Source organism: Amphibalanus amphitrite, unplaced genomic scaffold, assembly GCF_019059575.1.
Source record: "Amphibalanus amphitrite isolate SeventyFive unplaced genomic scaffold, NRLGWU_Aamphi_draft 002063F_arrow, whole genome shotgun sequence".
NCBI classification, from domain to species: domain Eukaryota; kingdom Metazoa; phylum Arthropoda; class Thecostraca; order Balanomorpha; family Balanidae; genus Amphibalanus; species Amphibalanus amphitrite.
Genome location: NW_024883556.1, coordinates 1 through 25,895, shown reverse-complemented (window position 1 = coordinate 25,895; position 25,895 = coordinate 1). Strand labels below are relative to the sequence as shown.

Here is a 25,895-nt window from a genome sequence, read left to right as displayed (position 1 = left end):
AACAACTTTAGCCCACTTCGAAGCTACATGTAGCTGCTATTTACAATTCAATCGCTGTCCCAACACTACCAGAAGCAGCTAATGCTTCTGAGAAGCTTCCTACATTATTCTTGCTGGTAACGGCTACGAGTTTTAGTGCTATCTGAAGTCCAACAGCTACATTATATGAAGTACCGAAACTACGTGACGACAGCGTAACTTTCTTATAAACTATTGGCGGATTTCTGACAAAACATTCTCTAGTAAGTACCGTAGCCTTCGTCGGAGGCTTGGGCGCCTCCACCGGTGATTCTTTCGGAATAACAACCGACTCAATTTCGGCAGACGCCGATGGAGTCAGAGAAGAACCCAGGACGTTCTCAAACGGAGAACTCTGCACGTTCTCGGTCGGAGAACTGACAGTGGGCTCAGCATGAGAGTCCACAGGCGGTTCGCCAGCGTGACAGTCTTCAATCTGTGAACAGCCGCCGATAAATTGTACATAACAGTCGCCGGCTATGCCTGTTCGGAATTGATGCACATCGTGCTCACGCTCGTCCGGCCACAGCCAATCAGAGAGCGCGATAAGATGGCTAGTGATTACGTCAGCAGGCATCATCAATTCACTGACGAGATAGAAAACTAATGACTGTTGGACCGGCTCCTGACGTCAGAATGACGTGGGTTTATATCGTTTGTCGCCGATATTTACACTGGCAACTGTACGAAGATTCCTGTCAAGTTATTTCACTACTGCGTTCCCCATTCATTCGGCTAACGGGAAGTGTTAGGAATTCGAACATTTGTTTACCAAATGGTTACCGGTCTCCTAAGCTATCGCGACATATGCTTCGCATTATAAAACCCAGCTTGATCATCCATTAGTGAAAAAGTGCCTACCTTCTGACATACCTGAGAACGTCATCCAAAAGAAAACTGACGTCAAGTGAGAACAGTGACACATAAACTTATTCTCGTTATGCGTCGTTTTGGAGAGGTATTTACAAAACAATTTCAAACATATGTACACACACTTCGTAGCATATTGGAAATCGGGAATGGTTCGAATACCAAAGCACACATGCCAGATGTATATCACCTCCAGTGGAGCAACCTGCCTGAGAAGCAATGGATTTTCGTGCTGCTATCATACCAGTCATGTCCCATCTATACGAGTCTTGGTCACGCTGAAGGCAGACATTCCTGGGAACAGCCAAATGATGCGTTTGTCTCTACTGAGGAAGAACTCGAAGACACTTCACCCTACGGTGGAGCGATTCTACGCAATCGGCTCAAGGAAAAGCCAAAACAGGCCTCGCGCTACTTCTACCTCATTGCTGTCAAAACGGGTTGATGTTCATAAATGCAGGGTCAAGCCAGTACTGGCCTAGCTACAGCCAAAAGTACTGGCCCAGCTCTAGCCATCTAACCGATTCGTCTTCAGGCACCAAGTACACGCGGGTTGATGGTGCCTCCCCAAAACTACTGCTGCGCATTCCAAACAAGCCTCATGACGTCATTCATTCCTGCGAAGCATGACGTCAAACTCCAGCGGAGTCACGCCCAATCACCGGCAGGGGCATGCTTCTCAAGGTCACCGCTACGAGGCGCCACGGGCCGCCCTACCTGGAACCCGGAGGCCGATTGGCTGCCCAGCTGTGACGCGATCGCTGATTGGCCGGGGAACTGTAAAGCGCCCACTGATTGGCCGGGGAACTGTAACGCGCCCGTCGATTGGCCGCCCTCCACGCGGGTCTCGCGCTGGTACATTTTCTGCTCCTGTTCACGTGACTCCACCACCTTTCGTGTGCGCGTGACCGTCGTTCCTCCAACCGTCTCCACCGAAGTGGCCACCGTTTGGTGAGACTCATGAGACTCATGAGACTCCGCGTGCTCCACCTGAGTCGTGGAACCACCTCCAGCGTTCAGGACGCGTTCGAAGCGATCCTCCAGAGTGTGACCCTCAGTCCGCTGCTGCTGTTCGACCTGCTGCTGCTGTGGGAGGCCTTGCTGAACGTCTTCAGCCGCCACCAAGGCGGTTTCTTCAGGGAAGGAGACGCGACGCTCCGGCTCCGGTTGTGCCGGGGGCGGTGAGGCCACGATCGGCTGGGGCTCGGGAGACGCCACCGGAGAGGGGACGACCGCCGGCGGACGGGGCTCGGGAGATGTGACCGGCGGAGGGACGACCGCCGGTGGAAGGTCCTTGGTGCCGCCGAACGCGGCCGCTTTGTCCTTGAGAGGTCAAACAGAGGTCAAGGTCGCAACACAGACACTGACGCTCTGTGAGGTGTTAATGTGTTAGAACATTGACATTAGACTAATATGCCAGAACCAGAATAATTAAAGTAGCAACAAACGCGGGTGGAAATGAAATAAGAATCTGAAGTCACATACACTGCAAAAGAACTGGGCAATCAAAACCAGAGGAGATTCAAACGACTCGTGACGTCTACTCGAGTTTTAAGGAATAATTAGGCTTCTTTTTCAAAGAAGTTACGTAGCACTATATATTAAATCCCTTCAAAAACGTTCCAAACTTTTTAGACACAATGTCAACAACAAACCGGAGCAGATTTTCAAAGGGCGCTATAAAAACTATTTCACACAAAATAGCACAAGGTGGAAACAGCACGCCCCACCAAAATTCACATTACTTCCACATCAAAAACATCATTGTCAAACCAATCAGCTGACCGCTGCGAAGTCAGCTGATGACCGCCTGGGGCGTCACGCCACTACTGTATACCTTGAAAGATTGCGGGGTGCGGTTGAAAGCATTAAAATGCTTCGTCTCTGTATCAACGGCCGTCACCAGTTTGACAGAGCCCGTGGACGGGTCCGTCTTTATCATCGTGGCGGAGGTCTGCGGTAAGGTCAAGGTCGCTGGGGTCAAGGTCACACCAACAGAGGTCATGGCCGCAGCAAGGGGAGAATCCCACACACAAGGGGAGCAGCCGCTGCAAACTACCAAGATATTAAAGTCATAGGTAGAGTGAATATAGAAATGTAGCGAAGAGTATGGTATTTCCACAGCAGAAATAGTGGGGGAGAGAAATGCACAAAGGGTCTGCCCCTGTCGCTCCACAGCTCTGACCTCCTCAAATGTCCTCCAATTTGCTCAACACTCCTCCAAACTCCTCTCAGAGCTCCAGTCTCTCCGCCGATTTCCTCAGAGCTCCTCCGCTCCTCCGTGCCTCGTCTCGGGTCTCCTCCATTTACCTCCTAAACGAAAAGCATTGTTTCGCAGGCAGTAATGGATAGCAAAAGTGAATTCAAAGATTCATTTACGCACTCATTTACTCAAAATGCAGTAAGATTCATAGCAATTTGAAATTTTGATCGATTTAAGCTTAGCTTATTTCAAAGCATGGGTTTGCATTACATTCACCATGAAATCAGATTTACTCAGTCGTGTTAGCGTTCAGCCAACTCCGACACCGACTCCAGTCTCCTCGTCGACTCCGACTCCGACTCCGACTCCGACTCCGGTTCAGCAACAGCCATGGACGACGCCGTAATGTTTCTCATCACGGGTGCTGCACTTATCGTTGCCTTACTGTAGTACCGTTTACTAGTTCTGAAGCTCGAGCCAGGGCCTTGTACCTATCGTGAGCATCGAAGTGTGGTGTGGGGGGTTTTAACCCCCCCCCCCTAATTTAGCTCCTAAGCCGCGTAGCGGCATGCAATGGCCGACGTTCGAAATAGCATAAGAAATTATGAAAGAAGTAAAAACTTCCTACATAATTTACCTCGAACCATAGCCCATTTCACCAGGTCTTGCTTAGCCTGTCAAATTGTCCTGATTTTGCATTTTTTGACTAAGTGGCTCGCAACTCTTGGGCCAATATACAGGGCTAAAGTAGAGCTCTTCATGGGCCGGATAAATCCGTTATCCACGGATAAATCCGTGGACCGGATAGGATTGGATCCCAAATTTGGAAAAATAGAACGGATCTGGGCGGGCCGGATTTGGGAATTGAATGTTGAACACGGATCAGAACGGATAAAATTGTAGCATTCAATATTCGCGTCAAGAATTAACTTAACTTGTTAAGCAGCAGCAGAAGTATTAATTGATTTACATGAAATTTCTAAGCATACCTATGTGAGTCATGATAGTCTGTAAGGTATGTGGCAGCACCAACCAATTGTTTGAAATATAGGTCACAACATAAAATTACCCATAAAATCTACAGACTCAGCCATGTTCCTAACTGAGGAAGCGAGAAAAACCGCCATGGCATCCTATCCGCCATGGCTCGCTGGTTGCTGAATAAGATACGAATCATGTAAAAATATGTGTTAATAACTCACTTGTCCTGAGAACAGTCACCATATAATATGTATAAAAACGATAATGCCTTCTCTTGAATTTTTCAATCTTCCAGGCAGGAACAGACACAAGGTTATCAATCTCCAAGTATCTATGATGTGGGCACCGAATAGCCTGTCTAAAACAGCCCACTATCACTAAACACCGGTTTCGAAACAGATGCGCCATAACAGATGCTTTTAACCAGCTGAGTAAAACGCTGCAAAAAAAGGTTTAACTTAACGCAATGCCTCGTGGATAATTTTTTTTTAAACAAAAATGATTCAACATGACATTAAATTATTATGTAATTGACATTTTCAGTGTAAATCACGCCAAGAAATTTCTTTCCTTCTCCGAAACTTAACTTAAAGGGTAATCGAATCGATATTACGTCATCAGCTTACCTATTTCATCAAGGGAGAGCGGATCTTAAAAAGTCAATCCTTGCTTGCTTTTTTGCGCCACTATCGTCAATTTTGTCTGTTTATTGTTGTCGTCTGGTTTAACTTATTTCTATTTCATTTTGGGACCAAAGTCAGGCTCAGGGCTATTTAATACCTACCTTTTCAGCTGGGTCTTCAGTGTCAAATTCTTGTACCTATCTCAGACCAAGATACCTTCTCAGACCACATCCCAAGGCCAGTTTCCAAACAATGTGTTTTGTGGTGTTTTGATTCTGCCTTTTCCCATATAGAATGTTGTCAAGGTCATGAACATTTATTTATTAATTGTATTATACCTATTACCTACCATTTGACTTCCTAATTGTTTGTGGTTTTGCTATATGAATGAGTACTCTTCCTTTTATGGACCACAGTAGATTCTCGACAATTATGATAGCCAACCTTATGAAATGCTAAGGTCCATGTGTTACCCCTACCCTTAGCAATGCAGCTTATACCACAAAATGTATTTTGCAGTGGCTAAGATTGCTGTTATTACAATTTGATAGCCTCTTAGTGGCCAAAGTTTGAATCTTATGGCGATATGCTGATAGTCTCACAACCGGTTTTTGATGAAACGGATGATTATGGATATTTTTTGGATGTATGGCTGAGATACGGGCCATGGGCGGGCCGGATTTGGAAATTCAAAGAAAGACGGATAATGGGCGGATCTGGATATGACTTGCCGGATATGGGCCGGGCCGGATCCTGAAAAGCCTATCCGTGAAGTGCTCTAGGCTAAAGCATCCCGAAAAACATTTCTTACCGAACACTTTACAACTCTTTCGCTAAAATGTCCTAACTTTTGACATAATATCAACAGTGTAGCTTTCAGGTAACATAAACTCTAAAAACTGTTATTCTTTATTTTTTCAATTAACTTTGACACAAAGCTTGAGTTTGAGCTGTGCTGATTTATTTCACCGGCACCGTGGTTCTCTCGTCAAAACACATCGAACGAACTATAATATGACCCGAAACTAGTCAGCTTTTGGCTATCTCTCTAATACCGTTGCTGTCCGTTTGCGATCTTCCGACTCCATCTATTACTCTACCAGAACGCCCTTGACGGCGGTTTGGCGTAGCCGGCACCGTAGGTCGAAAGAACAGCTCATTGGAGGGAAACGTCATCAACTGCAAGGGAGCCAAATTATATTTGGGTCACCACTCTCACAAACACCGGGCACCAATCATGTAGATCTTATTATCAGATCAGATCTTGGCTGCCTTTTAGGACAGGGGCAAGATGTACGTTAAATTTATCTCAGAGTTGTGTGTTATTTCCACTCCGTGGGCAATTACTGCCTGAGATTTTAATAGACACTCCGGAGTCGGAGCCGAGACAGCTTGTACGACTCTGACTCCGGCATCGACTTCTGACTCGGTGCCACGACATGACTCCATCTGACTCCGGCTCCGCTTCCAACTCCGACTCCGAACTCCTGCATGACACACATACGTTTAAGCATAAACGCGCACCCTTTGAGATATTTGCCCTCGGGTCAGTGTTCATGCTGAGATCCGCTAACACTATTCGCCCTCTGTACAGCTGATTACTTATAAAATGCCATTCGGTAACATCAAATTTATACTCGCAACTAATCATTCAATTTTACTAAGCTTACTAAACTTCGCCTTTCCTGAGGAGCGACAAGGGCAGTCCAAAGTTTTCGACAGTAAAGCTGTACCGTAAGACGGCATTGAAACAAAGTAGTACTGTGACACTACAAAGAGACGTACCTATAGAATTCGATCCAAGTATGGATAAGAAAATAGATATCGAGCGAGAACACAAACATTCTCTTTCGCAATGCCGAAATCAGATATCTGAAGCAATGCAGAAAGTGCGGATGCCATACTGAACTATTCTACGAGGGGAACACTAAAACACATAACACCGCTAAGAGGGGCATTACAAAAAGAAGAAGCCACCTGCTTCAAGATGGCGGCCGCCTACTCACCGAGCGCATTCCCGGGGGTCCTCGGTTGGCAGGGGCGGCCTGCGGCGCCATTGGTGCGGGCTGCGGCGACATGGGCGCCGCCGGTTTGGGAGCCACTGGAGGCGGCACCTTGGTCTGCTGCTGCGGAACGATCCTGGGTGCGTGCACGCTCGTCTGAGGAGCCCCGTGGCCGTCAGCTGAAATATGACGTCATTGGTTATGGCCCCTAGTATTGGCGACGTCACTGGTAAAAGTGCTGTCACAATTTGGGGATGTGTTAACGAGTTTATGATAATAGGATATAAATAGACGTCAGTTTGGGAATTTTTAAGTGGGATGAGGCTTTATTGTGCTAAACATATTTGTGGGAAGTTGTACATAATTGTTAGCGTTAAATTATGTCACATCACCAAAATTGAATGTTACAACGTCAATGTTAGCGTTTAAGAACAATATAAAATTGTAGTAAGAAATGATGCATCTAAGTAGCGTAGCGTTCTGTAATATGCATTTCCGTTTGATATCAGTTAATCGTTAATGCTTGCTCACTGAAGTGTGTTTCGAGAAAAATCATGAGCATACGTATAGCGTCAAAAAAGATAAGTCATGTTGAGAGAATGATGGGAAGCTTAAACATTAAGAATGCTTGTAGGTTTCGAATCAGATGCTCGAGTTCATAAATATGCATGCAAAACAGTGGGCATCGCAAACTCGGAAATAGAAGCCACAAGCAAGTCCTATTGAGACAGCAGGTCTCGAGAAGGAAAATCAAATGCCGTAAAGCAGTGATATAACATGCAAGCTACACAAAAAAGGAGCATGCATGGTAGGATTAGGAGTTCCATGTGCTTATTTGCAATGTTTCAAGCTATTTGAGTCTCCACAGTCTATGTCTCTCAGGAAAAATTAACGGTATAGACATTATGTAGGTAGATAATCATCATTGCCCTGGATGTATCGTTGTTAAATAAGGAAATCGTCCTCAGTTCTTTCTTTAAACCAAGCGGTATCTTCGAACGCCAGCAGCGCCCTCTATACCACCACTTCGCTGACACCTATCGGCGCCGCTGCGAACGTCTAATACTCACGTTTGACCATCAGTGACCGCATACTGCGCGATTTGATGGAGTTTAGCCCGCTGTAATCAGGATCTAGCGGAGCGGAGTCGACAGCCTCCTCCGGCGGCTCTGCGTGCGACTGCGGGTTCTGATCCATGTCCTGGACCATTTTCAGGACCTCAGACATGTTGCCGTCGTATTTCTTCTCGTTCTTCTTGAAGTCGACGCTGCAGAGGCAGCGGGCGAGGTGTGAACGGCCGACGGGCGGGTTTGGAGAGGTGTGAACGGCCGACGGGAGGGTTTATGGAGGTGTGAACGGCCGACGGGCGGGCTTGTAGATGTGAGGTGTTAGGAAAGTGTGTTGAGTGTAAACAGCCCATTGTAGAGTTTTTAGAGGTGTGAACGACCAGTGGGTGGCTTTGTAGAGATGTGAACGGCCGACGAGCGGGTTTGGAGAGGTGTGAACGGCAGCTGCGCTGGCTCGTAGATGTGAGTGGTGTTAGGGAAGTGTGTGAAGTGTAAGCAGCCCATTGTACATATAATTTTTAGAGATGTGTACGACCAGTGGGTGGCTTTGTAGATATGTGAACGGCCGACGGGCGGGCTTGTAGATGTGAGTGGTGTGAGGGAAGTGTGTGGAGTGTAAGCAGTCCATTGTGGTCTTTAGAGGTGTGAACGTCCATCCAGTGGGCGCGTTTGCAAAGGTGTGAAGGGTCAAGCAGCGGGTATATATAGAGTCTGGTTTAACCCGCGCCCCGTAGGGCTACCGGCGGACCCTACCACCCGTAGGGGGGTCGTTTCGGCCCCCCCCCCTAAGATCTCGGAAAGTTACCGGCCGATTTTCAAAATTCAAACGGCGTTTGATAGCCCTACCCGGGAACTACCTTGTGACCAAATTTCATTGACCTAGGTCAAACCGATGACGTCACAGGTCAGGTCAAAGGTCAGATTTTCACCGTTCACAGGCAATTCAAGAAATGTGCTGTGAAATCGAGTAAATTGGTAATTTATTGAAAACCATCGATGGTATATTGTTCGTCAAACACATACTTTGCTATCTGAGGTCACTGATACCAGGTCAGGTCACAGCGAGGTCAGGTCACCGGGGGTCACAATATGAATGTGTCGTGTGATACATGTTTTATGGTCCATTTTACATGACAAATGCGATTATGTGGGTTAGGCAGCCTTTGGGGCCAGCCTAGGTCACGTTTTGGTGAAGGTCAGGTCAAGGTCAGGTCAAATTAGGTCAAATTTCAAAGTTGATATTTTTCATAAAATGGGTATCCATTCGATGCAGCTCGTCACGGGGAGTCTAATGGTGGTCTTTGTTTTGCTCTACAAGTTCTAGAATTGCCAAAAATTGAGTTTGAAAATTTGACGTCATCATTTTTGAACAGTTTTTTCGCTATACCTTGGCCAAAAAACGAGGTATCGATCTGAAATTTGGTATGTAGATAGAAGACGGTAGGTACTATCACATATATTCCGGTTTTTTCGAAACTCAAAAAACTTTTTGGATTTTTTGGCTAATATATCAAAAAAATGCTTTTTTGATTTTTGGGGATCAAAACTCAAAAATTTCAAAAATCCGAGATAGCAGTTTTGTAGCCCTGTCAATTCTACACCTTTTATGTCTGAATCATTTTTCTATATCTTCAAAGCTGTAGGCCTGACAGGTCTTCTCGCGAAGGTCTTTTTTCGGTCGAAAATGACAGAACATGACGTCACTCTGACGTCATTTGTGGCCAACCTATCACAGCCTCTGGAAAATTTTTGGTCACAATGTGTAAAATTGATGCCCGGAGGGGTCCTGAAAGTTTGGTGGCGATATCTCCAGCCGTTTAGGAGATATCGACCGAAAAGGACAGGGGGGGCCGTTTCGGCCCCCCCCCCCCTACGGGGCGCGGGTTAAGGAAAGTTTGTAGAGGAGTTAATAGCCGATGGGCGACTTGGTAGAGGTGTGAATGTCCACCGAGCAGGTTGAAGGCGATGAGATCGGCCAGTGGGTGGTCTCAGGTCTGGCAGATGTGTGAGCGTTTCCTTGCTTGCTTTATTTAAAAATAGGACTGCAAGGCTCAGATTGGCAATCCAACATTAGAATTCGTTTGAAAAGCATCGCTAAGATTTCAAGAACATGAGAGGAGATGTAAATATTGCCATTATGGTCAGAGCCTTGACAAGATCCTAAGCAAGTCGCGATCGAAGAATAATATGAAGAGCATGGACTCGGCAGAAACGCCTGCAGACTGCGAAGAAGTTGTGCCTCTGTTTCCAACTTAACAACCCAAAGTATGACAAACGAAGAGAACGAATATGAAAAAGTATTTTTATGATTCCAGGAAAACCATTACCTGGGATACATAAGCAAATAAATACCCGTAAGGCGTAAAACCAACGTATTTGCTTCCACGTTTACTAGTGTATTTAGTTATAAATGCGTATTTGTTATGCACGTTTATCCCCACATATGATCAATATGCTGTCGGCAAAGTCAACGAAGCGAGGAAACGCATCAATAATCCAGTACGAGCTTCTGGAACGAGAAAGAACAGTATACCCGGAATAACAGGCAAATAGCATCTTTATTGTTCGGCATGTTGCTAGAAAGCAGAAAAGGCGAATTTGGACTAACCGTCGTGAGCTGCAATGGATATTACAAGCCGGCAGAGCAGCAAACCCTGCGGATGCCAGCTTTTCCTGGGTGCCCTTTCCTTGAAGCGCAAATGAATGCTTCATTTCATACCAACATGTGTCGCACATTCAGCCTAAAAGCAAAAATGTCAGCACTTGCACTACTTCAAGTGAAATCCGACATGAGAAATGACCGTCGAAATTAGCAGCCACGATCCCCGCCAAGTTCCTTCATTCCACCGGTGCTCCGGGCCAACCATAGCGCTGAGGGCTGGACATCTGGCCCATAGCCACAGCGGGTACACGGGCAGTGGTGATGCAAGGCCGAGGAAGCGGTCTTGCCATGGTGTACGAAGACATGAGTTGAGGGCAGTTACAACCGTCAAAAATGCATCACTTTATACACCGTATTCGATGTTGTCCATAACAACATAGAATATAATATGATATAACATTTTTATTTGACTGTAATTTTCATGGCAAAAAAGGACAATCAAGCTATCGATCATCATCCTAGCACTAGTGTTATCTACTGAATGTAGTTTTACGAAAAGAAAGAAAGAAATGAAACATTCAAACTTCGAGATCCCGATCTGATTCCATTAGGTTCACTTTCAGGTGACTCGCATTTCATTGAGTCTGTTTCTGAAAGAACCCACTTTCTATAGGCATGCCTTACTCCGAGAATAAAATGGGAGCAAGGAAATCCCTTGCAGCAAGCCTAAAAATAATACATAAAGTCTACTACAGTCTAACTCCGCACAAGGGTGTTCATTGACTCCGCCAGACCAACACTACCTCCCCGTCCCAGACTGTCTTTGACAGTCCCAGCTGAGGGAAGGGAGAGGAGGAGGGGGGAGGTTGGCACCAGAGGTCAGCGTCTGGCGACCGACCAGGCTGATGACATACAGTGGACAGAGGCGGTCTCAGGTCGGTGATATAGGCGGAGCAGAGGCGACTCCAGGCCAGTGATGTAGGAGAGCACAGGCTATTCCAGGTTCATGAGTAAGACGCCACGTCAGGGTAATTTTAAGTTACTGATATACGGAGGAACAAGGAAGAAACCATCTCAGTTGATAGGAACGAGTCGAGATTTGTTCTTTTTATCTGCAAAATAGTTCAATCAAAAACAAACCCAGATTCGCAAATGGATAGGTCAAGCGCTGCTGTGGCACGTTGGTCAACCGCTGATTACCCTTGCCCGGCCCGACATATTCAAATGTCGGCGCCAAAATTTATATCGTAATGACTTATTTTGATCGGCAAAGTGGAGTGTTTCGGATTGGACCAGAGACTCGTTTGGAACATGGGATGCGAGGTCGACATCCGAAGGCATGTGTGACCTCACCAACCATCCACGTTGAATATCACCATGACACAAGTTGTGATTTACGCTGCCTAAATGGTTTTCTGTTTTGAAATTACGCTCACTTTTCACCCATTTACCGCCCATTGGCTCCCCCCGCGGGGAGTAACTGTGCTTGTTTACCAAACACCATCCAGCGTACGATGTTTTTAATTCAAACAGTTGACAAACGTTGTAGCGCGTCCATCATAGGCGCTGGCATCACCCCCAAAGGCGTCAGCTCTGGCGGATCTGGCACCGGGGAGGTATTTTCCTGGCAGAGACTCCGTGGTGGCTGTCGGACCGTGGCTATACGACGACAGGGACGTCGTCCACCGCCAGAGCAAATGTCAGAGAGTTTGGAGACCTCGGAGGTATCTACATCCGCCGTGGATGTTGGAGCGAGTGAGGAGGTTTGGGAGCCTCTGTAATGACCTGCTTTCTGTAACCGCCAATCACGAAGGTCACGCTGGAAATATCAGTACCTCAGGGTTGTGGGACCTTAGAGACATCTCAACCAAGACGTTCTCAAAACTGTCAACCTAATATATTCCTGAACCCTATCCCCACTTCCTCTCAGCGGCAAAATATATACATAAACATAAGAAAGGTTGAGAACCGAGGAAGCCATCTAGTTAAATTCGCCAGTGCATGCCAAAGGCAGTCTCTTGTGTAGATTTCCTTGGAATAATCCATGATATCTGGCGACTCCAGTTCTGGTAGACAGCTGTAATGATCCCAATACCTAAAGGAAAACGAGCTTCTGGAAGAAGCAGCTTGCCATCCATCATCTTATATTCGATAAGATAATTCAAGGATATCACTCCTGTAACTCGATGTCGTATGCTCGAGCAAAACGAGTCAGAAAAGAAGACGTAGGAAGTGAAATAAGCGAACCGAAACAGATGCGGACAAAATCTAGAACATCATACAACAGTGTGGCTTGAATTTTCAGGATGCTCGCACGTTCTGAAGACGAGGTGACCAACGAAAAAAAAAACGATGCAATCTTCCTTTTCCATCAGTTTTGCTGCGCTTGACCGCCATATACTTTTTCCTGGTCATAACACCGAAAGTGCAAACCTCTGAAAACGGCAAGAACAAGAAAGAAACCGGAAAAATTACATAGTGTATTCTAACGTCTGCTCATTCATGCGTGACCTAGGCATCGTCTTTTTGTGCGCTATATGGTTCCATTGTGCCTATGGTAGGTACATCTGCGTTTACTTGCAAAAAGAAGAAAAAATAATGCATTGAATGTTTCGTTGCTGATCACTTACTGTCTCAAAATAAATGTAAGAGGATCCCTGTCCTGTTTGAGGATAGTAGGCATTTCGGGCTTGGGCATAGTAGGCACTAGACAACTACCCAAAATAGACAACTACAGGGCAAAAGCAGCACTAACTGGAGACTAAAGGGCTGCCGTCCAACAAGGTGACGTTGCAACTAGGTGTACAAAAGAAGCAACCTAAGGACAGATATGACTGGATAATGGATATCTCTAATGCACGAGAAAAGTAAATGAGGACAGACCTAGAAAAGGCTCGGAAATGCTTGCCTTCTAAGCAAGCTATGTTGGCTTTGAGATTCTCGTTCGAGTTGCATCTGAAGAGCCATCTTTATGACATGAGACTGTCAAATAGACCCCCGGAGTCCAAAGACGCGTATAAACATGTGAGAAAATATTTTACTTTACCTTATATTAAATTATGCAGCTGAAATTTCTAGATAACAAAGTTTTACCCACTAATAAGTACCAATGTTTGCGCACTATTCAGTGCCTACATCTGTAGGGAACATGATTAAAACAATGAGCAGTGATGATTCCGTTTTAGCTCATAGTTTTGTGTTTCACAATGAATATAAGACGACTTCTTCGTATTTTTCATTTTTCAAGTAGTTGCCGGCTGTCGCGTTGTACAGCACAAAACCGACGCGACTACGTTTACGCCAAGGCATCAATCATTTAGGGGATGTAACACGGGTAAACGTCAAGAGGGCGACTAAGGGCATAGCAGTAGGGTCACTCAGATAACCACACGAAAGCAGCGCTTCCAGGAAAGCCAAGGCAACCGAAAATGGACGACTTCTGCTGCGGCACGGAGGCGAGTCTACCCAAACGTGACGTCAGAGGACCAAAAATCGGCGGCGGGTGGTCTCAAGGTCGACTGGCTTATTATCTTCCGCTTGGGTATTTTACGCATGGCATTGTTGATTACATATGATAAGAAAGAAAAATATTATTAAGCACACTAAGGCGTTGCTTCAGCAAGGATCATCAATTCCGATGATTATTATCGATGTAAACTTTTGGCAACATACCGTGCTCGGTTAGAAGAATCAATAATTTCTTAATTCGAATAAATTGCTATATAAATAAATTCGAATGAATTGCAATGCAAATGACACACTTGGCAAAGCTAGAACAAATTGGCAGACTGTGACGCCTGAAAAAAGAGGAAAAATTCGTCTCCAATCATAGCGCCAAATGTCTGTACGGAGACCACTCGCCGCCTCTGATTGGTCACTGGACGCGCGACCTTGACCGGGTCACGACCTTGAGCTGGGCCGCCGTCTGCGTCATCGCCGTGGATCATCTTGTATACGGCCGACGAGGTGGGCTTCCACGGCTGGGGTTCGTAGCGTTTGAAGTTGACGCTGTATGAACGTGGTACGGTTCAGCCGAGGTTACCAGAGTTGGTTTTGAGTTGTTTATGTGTTGCGGGCGCAGGTTAAATGGTGGTGTTTGAACTATGCAGATAGCAGTTTATTATCAACGAATAATTTACGTAGAACGGGAAACAAGTCCTTAAAATCTATGTGAAATAATGGAACAAACATTGTCTTAAAATCATCTTTTTATCTGAACTTTTATTGTTTTATTCTATCTAAATCATTCAGAAAACATAATCAATATAGTACACCAGTAAAGATAACGTCATTTGAATACAATGCATAAACAGAGAAGTAATCATGGCAGGGAGAGAATTCCAAGTCCTCTCGCACTGAAAACACCAATGTCTGAAGTTGACGCTGTATGAACGTTTGGTATACTGGTCAAGCAATATACATTGAAAAGGGCAATATCGATATGCAGTCATCGTTTGTTCCTATTAGCCCCTACCCAATTCTACCCGATTCTACCGTCTGATTCTACTCACCCCAGCGCTCCACCGGCTAGCACCTCTGTCTGCGCGGACAGGGTCTCTGCGATCTTCTCTTCCGAGTAGAGTGGCATCGGCGAGTTGAACTGGTTGTGGACCAGCGCCTTCACCGAACCGTCTGCAGTGTCCACGTTCTGGGGGTTGATAATAGATGTCAGCACTGTCTACAATATATGTCAGTATGGTCGGCAATAGATGTCAGCAAGGTCGACAGTAGATGTCAGCGTGGCCTAAATACAATAGATATCAGCGTGGTTGACAAGAGATGTCAGCGTAGTCTACAATATTATTTCAGTGTGATCGACAATAGATGTCAGTGCGGTCGACAATAGATGTCAGCGTGGTCTGCAATATATGTCAGTACGGTCTACATTATATGTCAGTACGGTCTACAATAGATGTCAGTGCGGTCTACAATAGATGTCAGTACGGTCTACAATAGATGTCAGTGCGGTCTACAATAGATTTCAGTGTGGTCTACAATAGATGTCATCGTGATCGACAATATATATCAACATAGTCTAAAATAGACGACAGCACGGTCTACAATAGATGTCAGTCTGGTCTACAACTGATGGCAGTGTTATCGACAGTGGATGTCAGTCTGGTTTGCAATAAATGTCAGTAGTAGTGCGGTTTACAATAGATATCAGTACTGTCCCCAATATATCTCAATGTGATTGACAATAGAAGTCAGCATCGTTTACAATGGATGTCAGTTGGGTCTACAATAGGTGTATATAGTGTGGTCTACAATAGATGTGATCAACGATAGATAGTCTATAATAGATGACAGCACGGATAGAACGGTCCTCAATAGATGTCAGTACAATCTACAATAGATGTCAGTGTTAGTCAACTGAAAGACGCCAGCACAATTGTCAACAGTATAGTGTCAGTTCTGTCGACAGAAAACATTTTAATGATAAGGTATCCACTTGATGGATGCTCACTACATATAGGTACTGAAATTAGGAACTGTAGTTGAGTTAAAAAAGGCAAAAATGAGTAACGCTCAATTGGTGTCACTTATTATCATTATCATATATGCAAACAGATGTAATATCTAGTGCAGAGCTTGCATATACCATGCCCCTACTTCAAATATGGGTAGTAAGTATATGGCAAATAGGAGAGTTTATTTTGGCCATGTCTTATGAATGCTGGGATTGAGAACGGTAGCGCTACACAGCATTTCTGTCATACATTGGTGAGGCTATCTATTCTTCCATAACACCTCATCCACCAGCCAACTTATCAGAAATCCGGAACATTCCCAGTTTCCTGATCAAACCAAGATAGGGGACTGCTGTTTCAGTATCAAACAGCACAAACCCCCGACTGTCTCTGCGCCAAGCTAACACAGAGAACGCCTGTTTGTATGTTTGTGCGTCGCTTTGATGACCTCTTGCGATACCCCGGATTTGGCTGCTAAGAGAAAGTTTGAGCGACGAATAAATGGTTCACTCATGTTGTTTTCTAGGCATTCGAGCTAAAACGCGCTGTTTCGGCTGAAACACGTGTACGTACCTACGCATGAAGGGAGCTAGTTAGGTACAGTATGCAATGCACGGTAAAATGCATTTTTGGTTACTACAGTTCTGGTTACCGTAAGCAATTATCGTACTTACCATAGGCATTGGAAAAGTTTCATACCGAAACACACAATCGTCAGGTGTCATGCAGCAAAAAACTTGTTTATCAGAAAGGTTATCAATATAATAAGAGTTGCCGACGTATCGGAACTAGGAATCCACACATTCAGAAACCAGAAATTGGCACCACAAAAAATGTGGTAGCCTGAAGAGAAGAGATCCACTGAATGCTTCTGAAGATATTAGAGAAGGGAAGGCAAGCAGCGATAGAACGACAGGAAAGGTCTCGTACCACACCACACAGAAAACAGCGCCGGCAGCGCCGCCACGCGGTGACCTAGTGAAACACACGTCATTGAGCTGACCTTGATGACCCTGAACGGGTTCCTGTTTCTTGGCGGCTGAGTCGGCTGTAAGAGCGGTCAGCCAATCAGAACGGGTGCACAAAGCCAGCGACCAATCAGAGCTCAGGGCGAGTTAGACAGGCGGCCAATGAGGGTGGGTGTACAGAACCAGCGACCAATGAGCGTTCAGAACTGGTTAGATAAACGAACGACATGTAGCCAAATGGGTATCATCGTTCCGTTCATTTATGTCTGTCTTTTTGGCGGGTTCAGGAGGAATGGCTGCCGATCAAACAAGCCCTGAACAATGATGACGTAAGCAGCTGACGTCACAGACACACAATGGCGGGTTGGGTGCCGTCACGTACGAGAGAAAAAGTGAACTTGATCGCAAATCATCCATGGATATTCTAATAAAAAACAATTATCATCGGTTTTTAGAACACATATCTAGGCATGAAATTAAACAAAACGGCATCAAAAATGAAAGCAACTATCCGCTTCAAAATGCATGATTAAATCAGGGAGGACATTTTGCTTTCTAAATACACTACCAAGCAACAGTGATTACAGCTAAATCGGCTAAGCCATTTGACGCACACAAGACAACAACAAAAAGGGGCGGGTGATTACTCTAGGTCGGAGACTAGGTTCTAGGTAGTCTAGTCTAGGGGCAGAAGAGACTACAAAATACACACTCACTATCCAATTCACACAAGCACAAACATACGCAACGTATCTGCAGGAACGAAAACGAAAAACCTCACGAAAAGCTGCGATCAAGTCCCCATGCCAAATGCTGTCTGCTATAAAGTGCTTAGCGAAATCATAAGATCATCCGAGTAAACTGGATTGGATCAGGAAATCCTATAAAATCACCTCCCGGCGCAACGTTGCATTGCTGGATACAAGGCCAATAAAGTCGTCACATGTTGGAAATGCCTACTGGACAAAACAGAGCCAGGACGAAGATCCCGACCTGGCCGTAAACTGCTCGAGGGATCCGCCTATTCTAAAGACCAACTGCATAATCCAAGCACTCAGTTTTAGCAGCAACATAAAAGGAGAGGTAGGCACGGTTGAAGATCTAAGAGAGACATGACTCCTTAGCTGCGCATGTTAACCCAACCCACTAACTGCAAGCAATTATAACACTTCTGAAGAAATGCATCGAGAGCTGAAGAAAGTAGCTCCCCTGGGTGCAATGCATAGAACTTAGAAGTTTAAATATTTCCTGCATGAAATACTAATACTATGTATATCTGAATCAGCCTCCATGCGTGCGAAGAGTCTACCGAATACCAACAACCACTGAAAGAAAACATGCTTCCAAAAACCCTGCAAGCTCCGCTAGCGGGAATGTTTCGACTCATCTTCCTCCTATTACGTCACTAACTGCCTCATATGACGTCACTAAGTATCGTACCATGTGCACGGGAGTTTGCGGCTTGTTCTCTGGTTTCTGCTGCGGCTGCGCTCCAGGCCGCGTGCCGGAACTGTCCGAAGAGTCCTATACAAAGTGTAAATATGAGGACCACCTCTCGCTCACACACACACACACATACACACAAACACGAACGCAAACGCAATCACACGCAGGAGCATAAGGTGTAGGTAGCGTCTGTTCTGTATTGATCTAGCTGTGATGCGATCCATGAGCAGCGGTAACATGAAGTCGAAGCCGGTACGGAGCTGGTGCAATTTACCAGGAACCGGAGCCATTGAAAAACGTATGTAACCAGAGGTCATACAGTAAAAATGACGCTTCTAGGGATCCGTAAGACGAAAAAATTTCATCTTCATGTCCGATAAAACGATGACACATGTACCAGCTTGTCAAACAAAAATTACTCTCAAATTGTGTGCTTAGAACTTAACGAAATTATCATCATCATGAACTGAAGAATCAAACGAACTCCTTAGTCATTCAGCATCGCCTGATGAATCATAAATGTTTTGTAAGTACTCACTTAGCCCATGCATGATCAAACTTAGGAATTATATTGTGATGTGGTCTTTCTCCTGAATTGTGACCGAAGCCGTGCCCCCACATGTGACCTGAACTGCGACCTGAGCATTGACCTGTGACCTGACCTACCTTGGGCATAGGCTGCTGCTGGGCGGCGCCCGGGGGACGGAGCGAGGCCAAACCTCCCCTGAAACACGCAAAACACGCCGTCAATGAATGAATGAATGAATGAATGAATGAATGAACGAATGAATGAGTTAATTAATTAATTAATGAAAAAATGAATGAATGAATAAATAAATAAATGAATGAATGAATGAATGACCCAAAGAATACATGAATGAATGGGTGAATGTATGAAAGAATGAACGAAGGAACAACCGAATGAATAAATGAATGAATGAATATGAATGAATGAATGAATGAATGAATTAATTAATTGATTAATTATTGAAATATGTTCAAGGGGCAAAAATTCAAGGGGCAAGAATGTTAAGCTCATTTTTGCCCATTACCTGATCCTATTCTCCACATAACCTGCCGTTTTCTGCCTATCAGCCAAGAAAAGACTGGTGTTGATTGCAGTCCGATTATAAGCAGAAAAAAGTGGATAAGATTAAATGATGACAGGGTGATTGAAAAGCTATGAAAGTGATTAATTGGTCTTTAGTGAATGTGGTTAATCAACTGATGACTGACTGATGAGTTATTATATGAGGCGCTTGACTGACAAATGTTGCTGATGGTTTTGTGAACATCAATGTCAGCTTTACTTGTTGTTGATTAACGAGGTTATGTGATTGCAGATTCAATTGTTATTGATTGACAATGGAATGTGACTGACAGGTGGCCCGACAGCAGTACGACAATAAACAAACCTCACGATAAACAAACATCACTGACTGGCCAGCAGACGGGGCGAAACGGCAACAAACATTGATCACACATCATCAACAAACACTGATAACATATCACGTCAGCATCAGCTGTAGAAACGGCAGTTCGAGGCGAGGCTTAAACAGCCAAGTCACAGACAGATGCCGTTTCAATGCCGGTCATGGCAGCGCACTGCTTTTCACAAAATTTCAGTGGTTGCATGATGCCAGTAATGTAATGTGTCTTGCATAACTGAGGATATCAAGAAGAGACGCTTGCCAAACAACCTATGCCGCCTATCAACTCTGACCTCCCTCAGCCTGACGTGGCGTCCGTGACATATGTCTAATATCGTGTGTTGGCCCTCGACAGTCACAGTCAGCTAACTGCTGACATATGACGTCATATGTCAGTCAGACGACCTGTCAAATGGCTGACCCCGATACCGGAGTAGTCCCTTCTGTCATGACCAAAGGACAAACCTCGAGCTGAGCGAGATTTTTTTTACAGGACAGCTGATAGAATACAGATCAGCAGAAACGATTCATGGAAACGATGATCGATTATTTTACTTTTTAAGCGTTAGAATATGTATGATAAAAACTGCTCTTTGGGTTATGTGTCCTTATTTGTTCTGTATTATCTCACAAAATACCTGACGATGATCGGCAGGTAATACTTTATTTAAAAAATCGGCGGATTACTTTGGAAGTGAGATGTTTACGACATTATTTGAAAAAAGATTGTGGAAATGGATTGAACAGAACTGATTGGAAGGAGACAAAATGAAAAGTACCCTCGTAAATAAATCCGCAACATGAAAAGTAACCATGTAAATAAATTGGTCAACATGAACTTTAAAATAATCATCAAATATTTTTTCATTGACTTAAAAAACCATTGGCCATTGCAAATAGTTGGCTGAGGAATAAAGACACCAACCAATGTAATAAAGCCCGGAGAGTTTCCTCTCAGCCCCAGCGATCATCCCCATACACTTTGCTGAGCAGTGAAGACACCAACCAATACAAAGCCCGCTAAGAATCATTCCATCTCACCCCGGCTTTTATCTCCCTCCCCCTCCCCCAAACTCACTCCTCCTCATGGTGAGAAGGTGGCGGAGTGGGCGGCTGTGGCGGCGGAGGGGACGGTCCGCAGGGACCCGCCGCCCGGGGCCTCGCCGGGCCCTGCTGGGGGCGGTACCGGTCCCGCACACTCAGGTGGCACGGGAACTTCATGGCGCGTCACACACGTTTCTCTCTGGCTGTTTCCGTCCGGGTTTCGTCTTTTTATGAGAGTTTTTATGCAATATTTATAATCCGGGGTCAGGCTTCCTGGTATAACCCTATTCCTGGCGGGCTCCGCCGGGACAAGAAACTGGCGGGGGGGGGCCGATTCGGCCCCCCCCCTGAGATCTCCAGAACGAAGCAAGATAGCGACAAGCGGTAAACGGCATCGGATACGCACGGCCAAGATCTACAATTTTTACTAAGGTCATTTTCAGGTCAGGTCAAAGATGACGTCACAGGGGTCGAAAAAGTCAAAATGGCGGCACTAGATATGGAGAGAGTTTTTCTCGAATAACTTTCGAATTAGTCAAGATAGGAACAAACTAAGGGCATCATCGTGATCCTCTCGTCAATCCGCATCGAATGATATATATGTTGACCTCGAAAGGTCAAGGTCAAAGGTTGACCTCAGGTCACGTGACCTCGAGGTCATCATGTATATCATTCGATGCGTCTTGACGAGCTGAACACAATGAGACCATCCACGCGTCTGTATCTTGTTCCTGTACGGAGTTATTGGCCAAAAACCTTTGGTGACCTTTGATGACGTCACATGACCTCACAGCTGCCCAACAGCAAAACAGACCTCAAGGTAGTGAAGGTTGATCGTATATGAAGTCATGTATGGTATATGGAGCCATTCCGACCCGTTTTAGTGGTAAAAACAGGGAGTTGATTTTTCCCCCATTGACTTATAATGGGGAGGTCGCGAAATTGACCTGACCTTAGGTCACCGATATCAAAATTCCGAGATATACAAATTGCACATACTGGTACCCTAACTAAACCCTGAAGAGAAGAAATTGATCGGTCAAAAACTCTAGCTCTGGCGTGATTGCAAACTTTTCTGAGGTAGCGTCACCAAACCGCCTCTGGTGACCTGACCTGAGGTCAGATCAACTCAAAATTTTCAGACATGTTGCGTAGAAGCCTTTTAGGAAAAGTCAGAAAATTTGAGCTTCCTAGCTCAACGCGTTTGGGAGATATAACCAAAAAACCTCAGGGGGGGCTCCTGAGGCCCCCCCCCGCCAGGAATAGGGATAAGAGATGCACCCGTTTCCACCAGCTACGCAAAATCCAGGCTGCGTCCACCAGTCTTACTCTTCAACACTTCTCGCTATGTTTTGAAGATGATTTTCTTCGACGTTTGTCCCACTCTCTCTCACTCCCCGTCCCCCTCCCCGCTCTGGGGTTGAGACCCCTATCAATGACCTTTGACCCCACACTCGCTCAGCCGTCTCTCTTCCAACACCTCTGCGCAAAGACTGCTGCCGTCAGCTGGCGGGGCCGTGTCTACAGTGGCCCCCCTGCCCCCCCCCCCCTCTGGCCAGGGCAGGTGACATAAGGTCGTCTCTGAAACGCTGCCAAAACGGCGCGTCGGAGACGTCTGACCAGCGGAAATGGTGATTTGGTGGGATGTGCGGTTAGCTGCCAACGAAAATTAACTCGGATGGACGCGGCGGCGGCGGCGGCGGTGGCGGCGAAAGGGGGACGGGGGGCGCTGGTGGGTGGCGGTGGTGGTGGTTGCGGGGGTGGTTGTGGTGAAAGTAGTGGCCGAAGGGGGGAGAACGCAACCACCATGGCGGTGACGGCGACGGCTCTGGTATATGTATGATAAATTAAGTTCGGCCCTCCAGGTATTAAGTGGTTTGTTGCCGGCATCACAATAATCGGTCTGCATTGATGAATACCTCTAAGGGTAAGGGCTGTTAAAAATATGTTGCGGAAGAGTCCGCACGCAACCTCATCTCATTTCTATTCTGTCATTTTACTGGAGTGTATGTCTCATTCAAAGCCGCTTTCCCAAAAACACATCAGCTGACCAACCACTCTTTTGCTGGGGGGGGGGGGGGGGGGTCTGTACATTTACCAGAGTGCCACAACCGGACACTTTCTCTGTTTATCAGCCGTTCCACTTTTAATGGCACAATCCGGCTGACGGTTCTCATGCCAAATGCCCTATTGTTTATGACTTTGTTATTTGCACCAAATTGTAGAGACAAGATATCTTGGCTCGCTACGCGTCGCGTTGGCCATAAAATGATTAAGGAGAAAATTTGGGACCGATTGGTGTTTGTCCCGTGTTGATCGGACGTCTAGAAGCTTAGATATTCGCGAAAAACTTGTTGAACTTGCCAAAATACCTGCCAGCTTGCTGTATCACCTGCTACTTGGTAATGTACTGAAAACTTGCTAATGTACTGAAAACCTGCCAGAAGCTTAGATATTCGCGAAAAACTTGTTGAACTTGCCAAAATACCTGCCAGCTTGCTGTATCACCTGCTACTTGGTAATGTACTGAAAACTTGCTAATGTTCTGAAAACCTGCCAAAGGTATTTACTTGCCTAAATACCGCAAAGAACTTGTTCTAAAATACTTGGTATTAACTTGCTTAGATACCGCGAAAAACTTGTAACTTTCTGACGTTTAAATCAGACGTCTTTAGACGACCAAAGATTGTGCGAATTTGCCTTGGTTTCAGATCGTTTTAATTACATGTCAATGAATTGTTTGCAATTTGAGTTAAGATTATTTCCACATCGAATACTGTTTCACCTACCTATCCGTTCTCACTTACTTTCCGCGTCCTACCTAATATGCAATTACACATACGTTGCGGGATCCGGTGGGTGCTTATAATGCAATACCCTGCACGGTGAACAGCTTGCGAGTTTTACAGCGGTGCGATTGCTGGGGCTTATCGCTGACTGAAAAGGGTAAATACAGTAAATTAGAGATATGTGTGTACGCAGATATCTCGCAGGCCCTAAGAGAAAAAGCTCGCTGCAAAAACTGAGCACTTCAAAAAACCCGCAAACCCACGAAAATAGAATAGTTATATTATTCAGAGCTCATACATTATAATTCAACGGCAGTGTGTGAAAGAAAGATATCGTGGAAATAGTTAGAGTGCCTAGCAAAGAAATGTTCGGTAATGTAACGAAACCATATATAGCTAAATAAAAAAAAAACTCAAAAGATCATGATAAAAGTAAAAGAGAAAACTTATCACTAGTTCGCCCACCAAAAACTGTTGGGTACATCTTCCCCTTGGATTTACATGGTGCCGGAAGGGAGACTGGCGTTTATCTCGAGTCGCGACAGAAAGAAGCTTGTCCGCCCGGTGTAGGTTTGGATTCCGGCCAGGGCTGTGGTCACCTATTTCAGAGGGTGCTGGCCTCTGATGAAGAGGTTTAGATTGTACGAAAGCTGTCAAAGCACTAAAGTTGTTGGTCTTGGAGCAATGTTAGTTTTACTGCAGCACAAAGATGCATTGACCATGCTTCTTGCAGCGTTGAATCTTTTAGGGAGTATTTATTTCATGCTACGGGAGCAGCAGCAGCATTATTTTATGCCGCAACAGCATTTGGGTGGTTTAACTGCAAATCACTTGTCTCTGGGCAATCATTAATTTTTATTCAAAAATGTATTTATTTTGTAATGGGATTCAGGCAGGCAAGAATTCATGACTGATGCCGTCAATTCTGAAAATGACACAGACTTGTATCTGCCTACTGTTGAGCAACTGCAGACCTTCTTAGCTATGCTCCGGTCGTGTTAGTGTGCGTTTCAAACGTTGAAACGTGATGACAGGTGCAGCCATATCGAAAAGAAACTACTCCGAGGTGTCTGGCTGGATGCTTTAGGTCAGGAGATTGGATAACTTATTTCAACCTTGACGGCACATTCTAATGCGTTTTCATAATTTAATGTCAAGGTAAGCGAAAGGAAATTAAAATTAACTATTCTGTCGTGACTTCACTGCCCTGATAGGTAATGGTTTCCCTCGCAACTTCTCTTGATCCATCTGATACACATTGACCCTACTGCTCACTGACGAATAAAAAAAAAGCAATCGGGTCGTTTGCCTCTCGCAGTGTCCGACATTGACGAAATCACGCCGTTTTCCTTGCATGCCTTATCCCTCGCCGGCCGAGGGGGGGGGGGGCGGGTGCCGCCCCCCCCCCCATAGGGTTTTTTCGCGATAGCTCCGAACACGCTGGCGATAGAGAGCTGAAACTTGGCATACCTGACCTTTGATCCAAGCCGGATCTTTTGACTCCAACCGAATTTTTGCGTCAGGTCAGGTCACTGACCTATGACGTCATAAGTGAACCTCTGCACGGTCTTCAGATGTCGCAACTTCGCAACGCCCTCACTGCCAGAGGAGATGTCACAGGGAAATGAAACTTGCAGGATCTAGTATCCATTATGAGTCCCACTACTTGTATATCTCGGATTTTTCCTAAAGGTCAAATGAGTTCAGGTCATTTTCGTGACCTCACCATTATAAGTCAATGGGGAAAAATGAAAACTGCTATTCTGGCGCCGGGAACGATCTCCAACTATCTCAAGCACACAGAATCGTGATTTGATGCACTCCTTGCAAGGTTAGATGCGTCACTTTTGCAATGTTGACCTTTCGTGACGTCATTTATGACGTCATCAAGGTCATATTAGTTTTTCGTCAATAACTCTTGATCAAATTGAGCTAGCGAGTCGGGAAAGCCACCAATGGACTCCGAAAATCGAATGATATGCGACATGACCTCTTTCGACCAACTTCGTGACCTGGGGGTGCTGACCTGACCTTGACCTGAGGTCAACACCCCAAGTTGACCTGACCCGGACAAAAAGTATATCATTCGACGCGCCTGAGCGAGGCGAACACGATGCTGCCAAAATCGGCGCTCTGCGGCCATTTTTTGCGAAGTTATTCACCAAAAACTGAACCGTACCTTGGGGCACTTGACCTGACCTCAGAGGTCACCGGTTGACCTAGGACCTTAAAATCGGGTACCAATCTCTGCGTCTCGTAACGGCGCACACGCTCGTTTTTTCCGCGACGCGCTAGCTCCACCAGGGGCGAAACGGCGAGGGGGGTCGTACCCCCCCCCCTCGGCCGGCGCGTATGTAGAAAACCAATAGGTCCGGCGAGG

General features: G+C 45.6%; 1 protein-coding gene across 12 annotated transcripts in view; it reads right to left on the bottom strand.

Moving 5' to 3' along the window:
- Nucleotides 1-21,277, bottom strand: part of LOC122376241 (PDZ and LIM domain protein Zasp-like) — a 38,198-nt gene extending 16,921 nt beyond the window's left edge. For 2 of the 12 annotated variants that reach the window (XM_043356030.1, XM_043356035.1), the window contains exons 1-7: nt 20,761-20,994; nt 18,919-18,976; nt 16,842-16,886; nt 14,879-15,015; nt 14,275-14,375; nt 6,702-6,877; nt 2,726-2,842 (exon numbers count right to left, since the gene is read on the bottom strand). In XM_043356030.1, the coding sequence (XP_043211965.1) occupies nt 2,726-2,842; nt 6,702-6,877; nt 14,275-14,375; nt 14,879-15,015; nt 16,842-16,886; nt 18,919-18,976; nt 20,761-20,903 (777 nt within the window). In that variant the 5' untranslated portion in view covers nt 20,904-20,994. Of the gene's footprint in view, nt 1-2,725; nt 2,843-6,701; nt 6,878-7,768; nt 7,966-14,274; nt 14,376-14,878; nt 15,016-16,841; nt 16,887-18,918; nt 18,977-20,760 lie in introns of all 12 variants that reach the window. The other 10 variants (XM_043356032.1, XM_043356036.1, XM_043356033.1 and 7 more) reach the window with 9 other exon arrangements.
- Nucleotides 21,278-25,895: the final 4,618 nt, after the last annotated feature.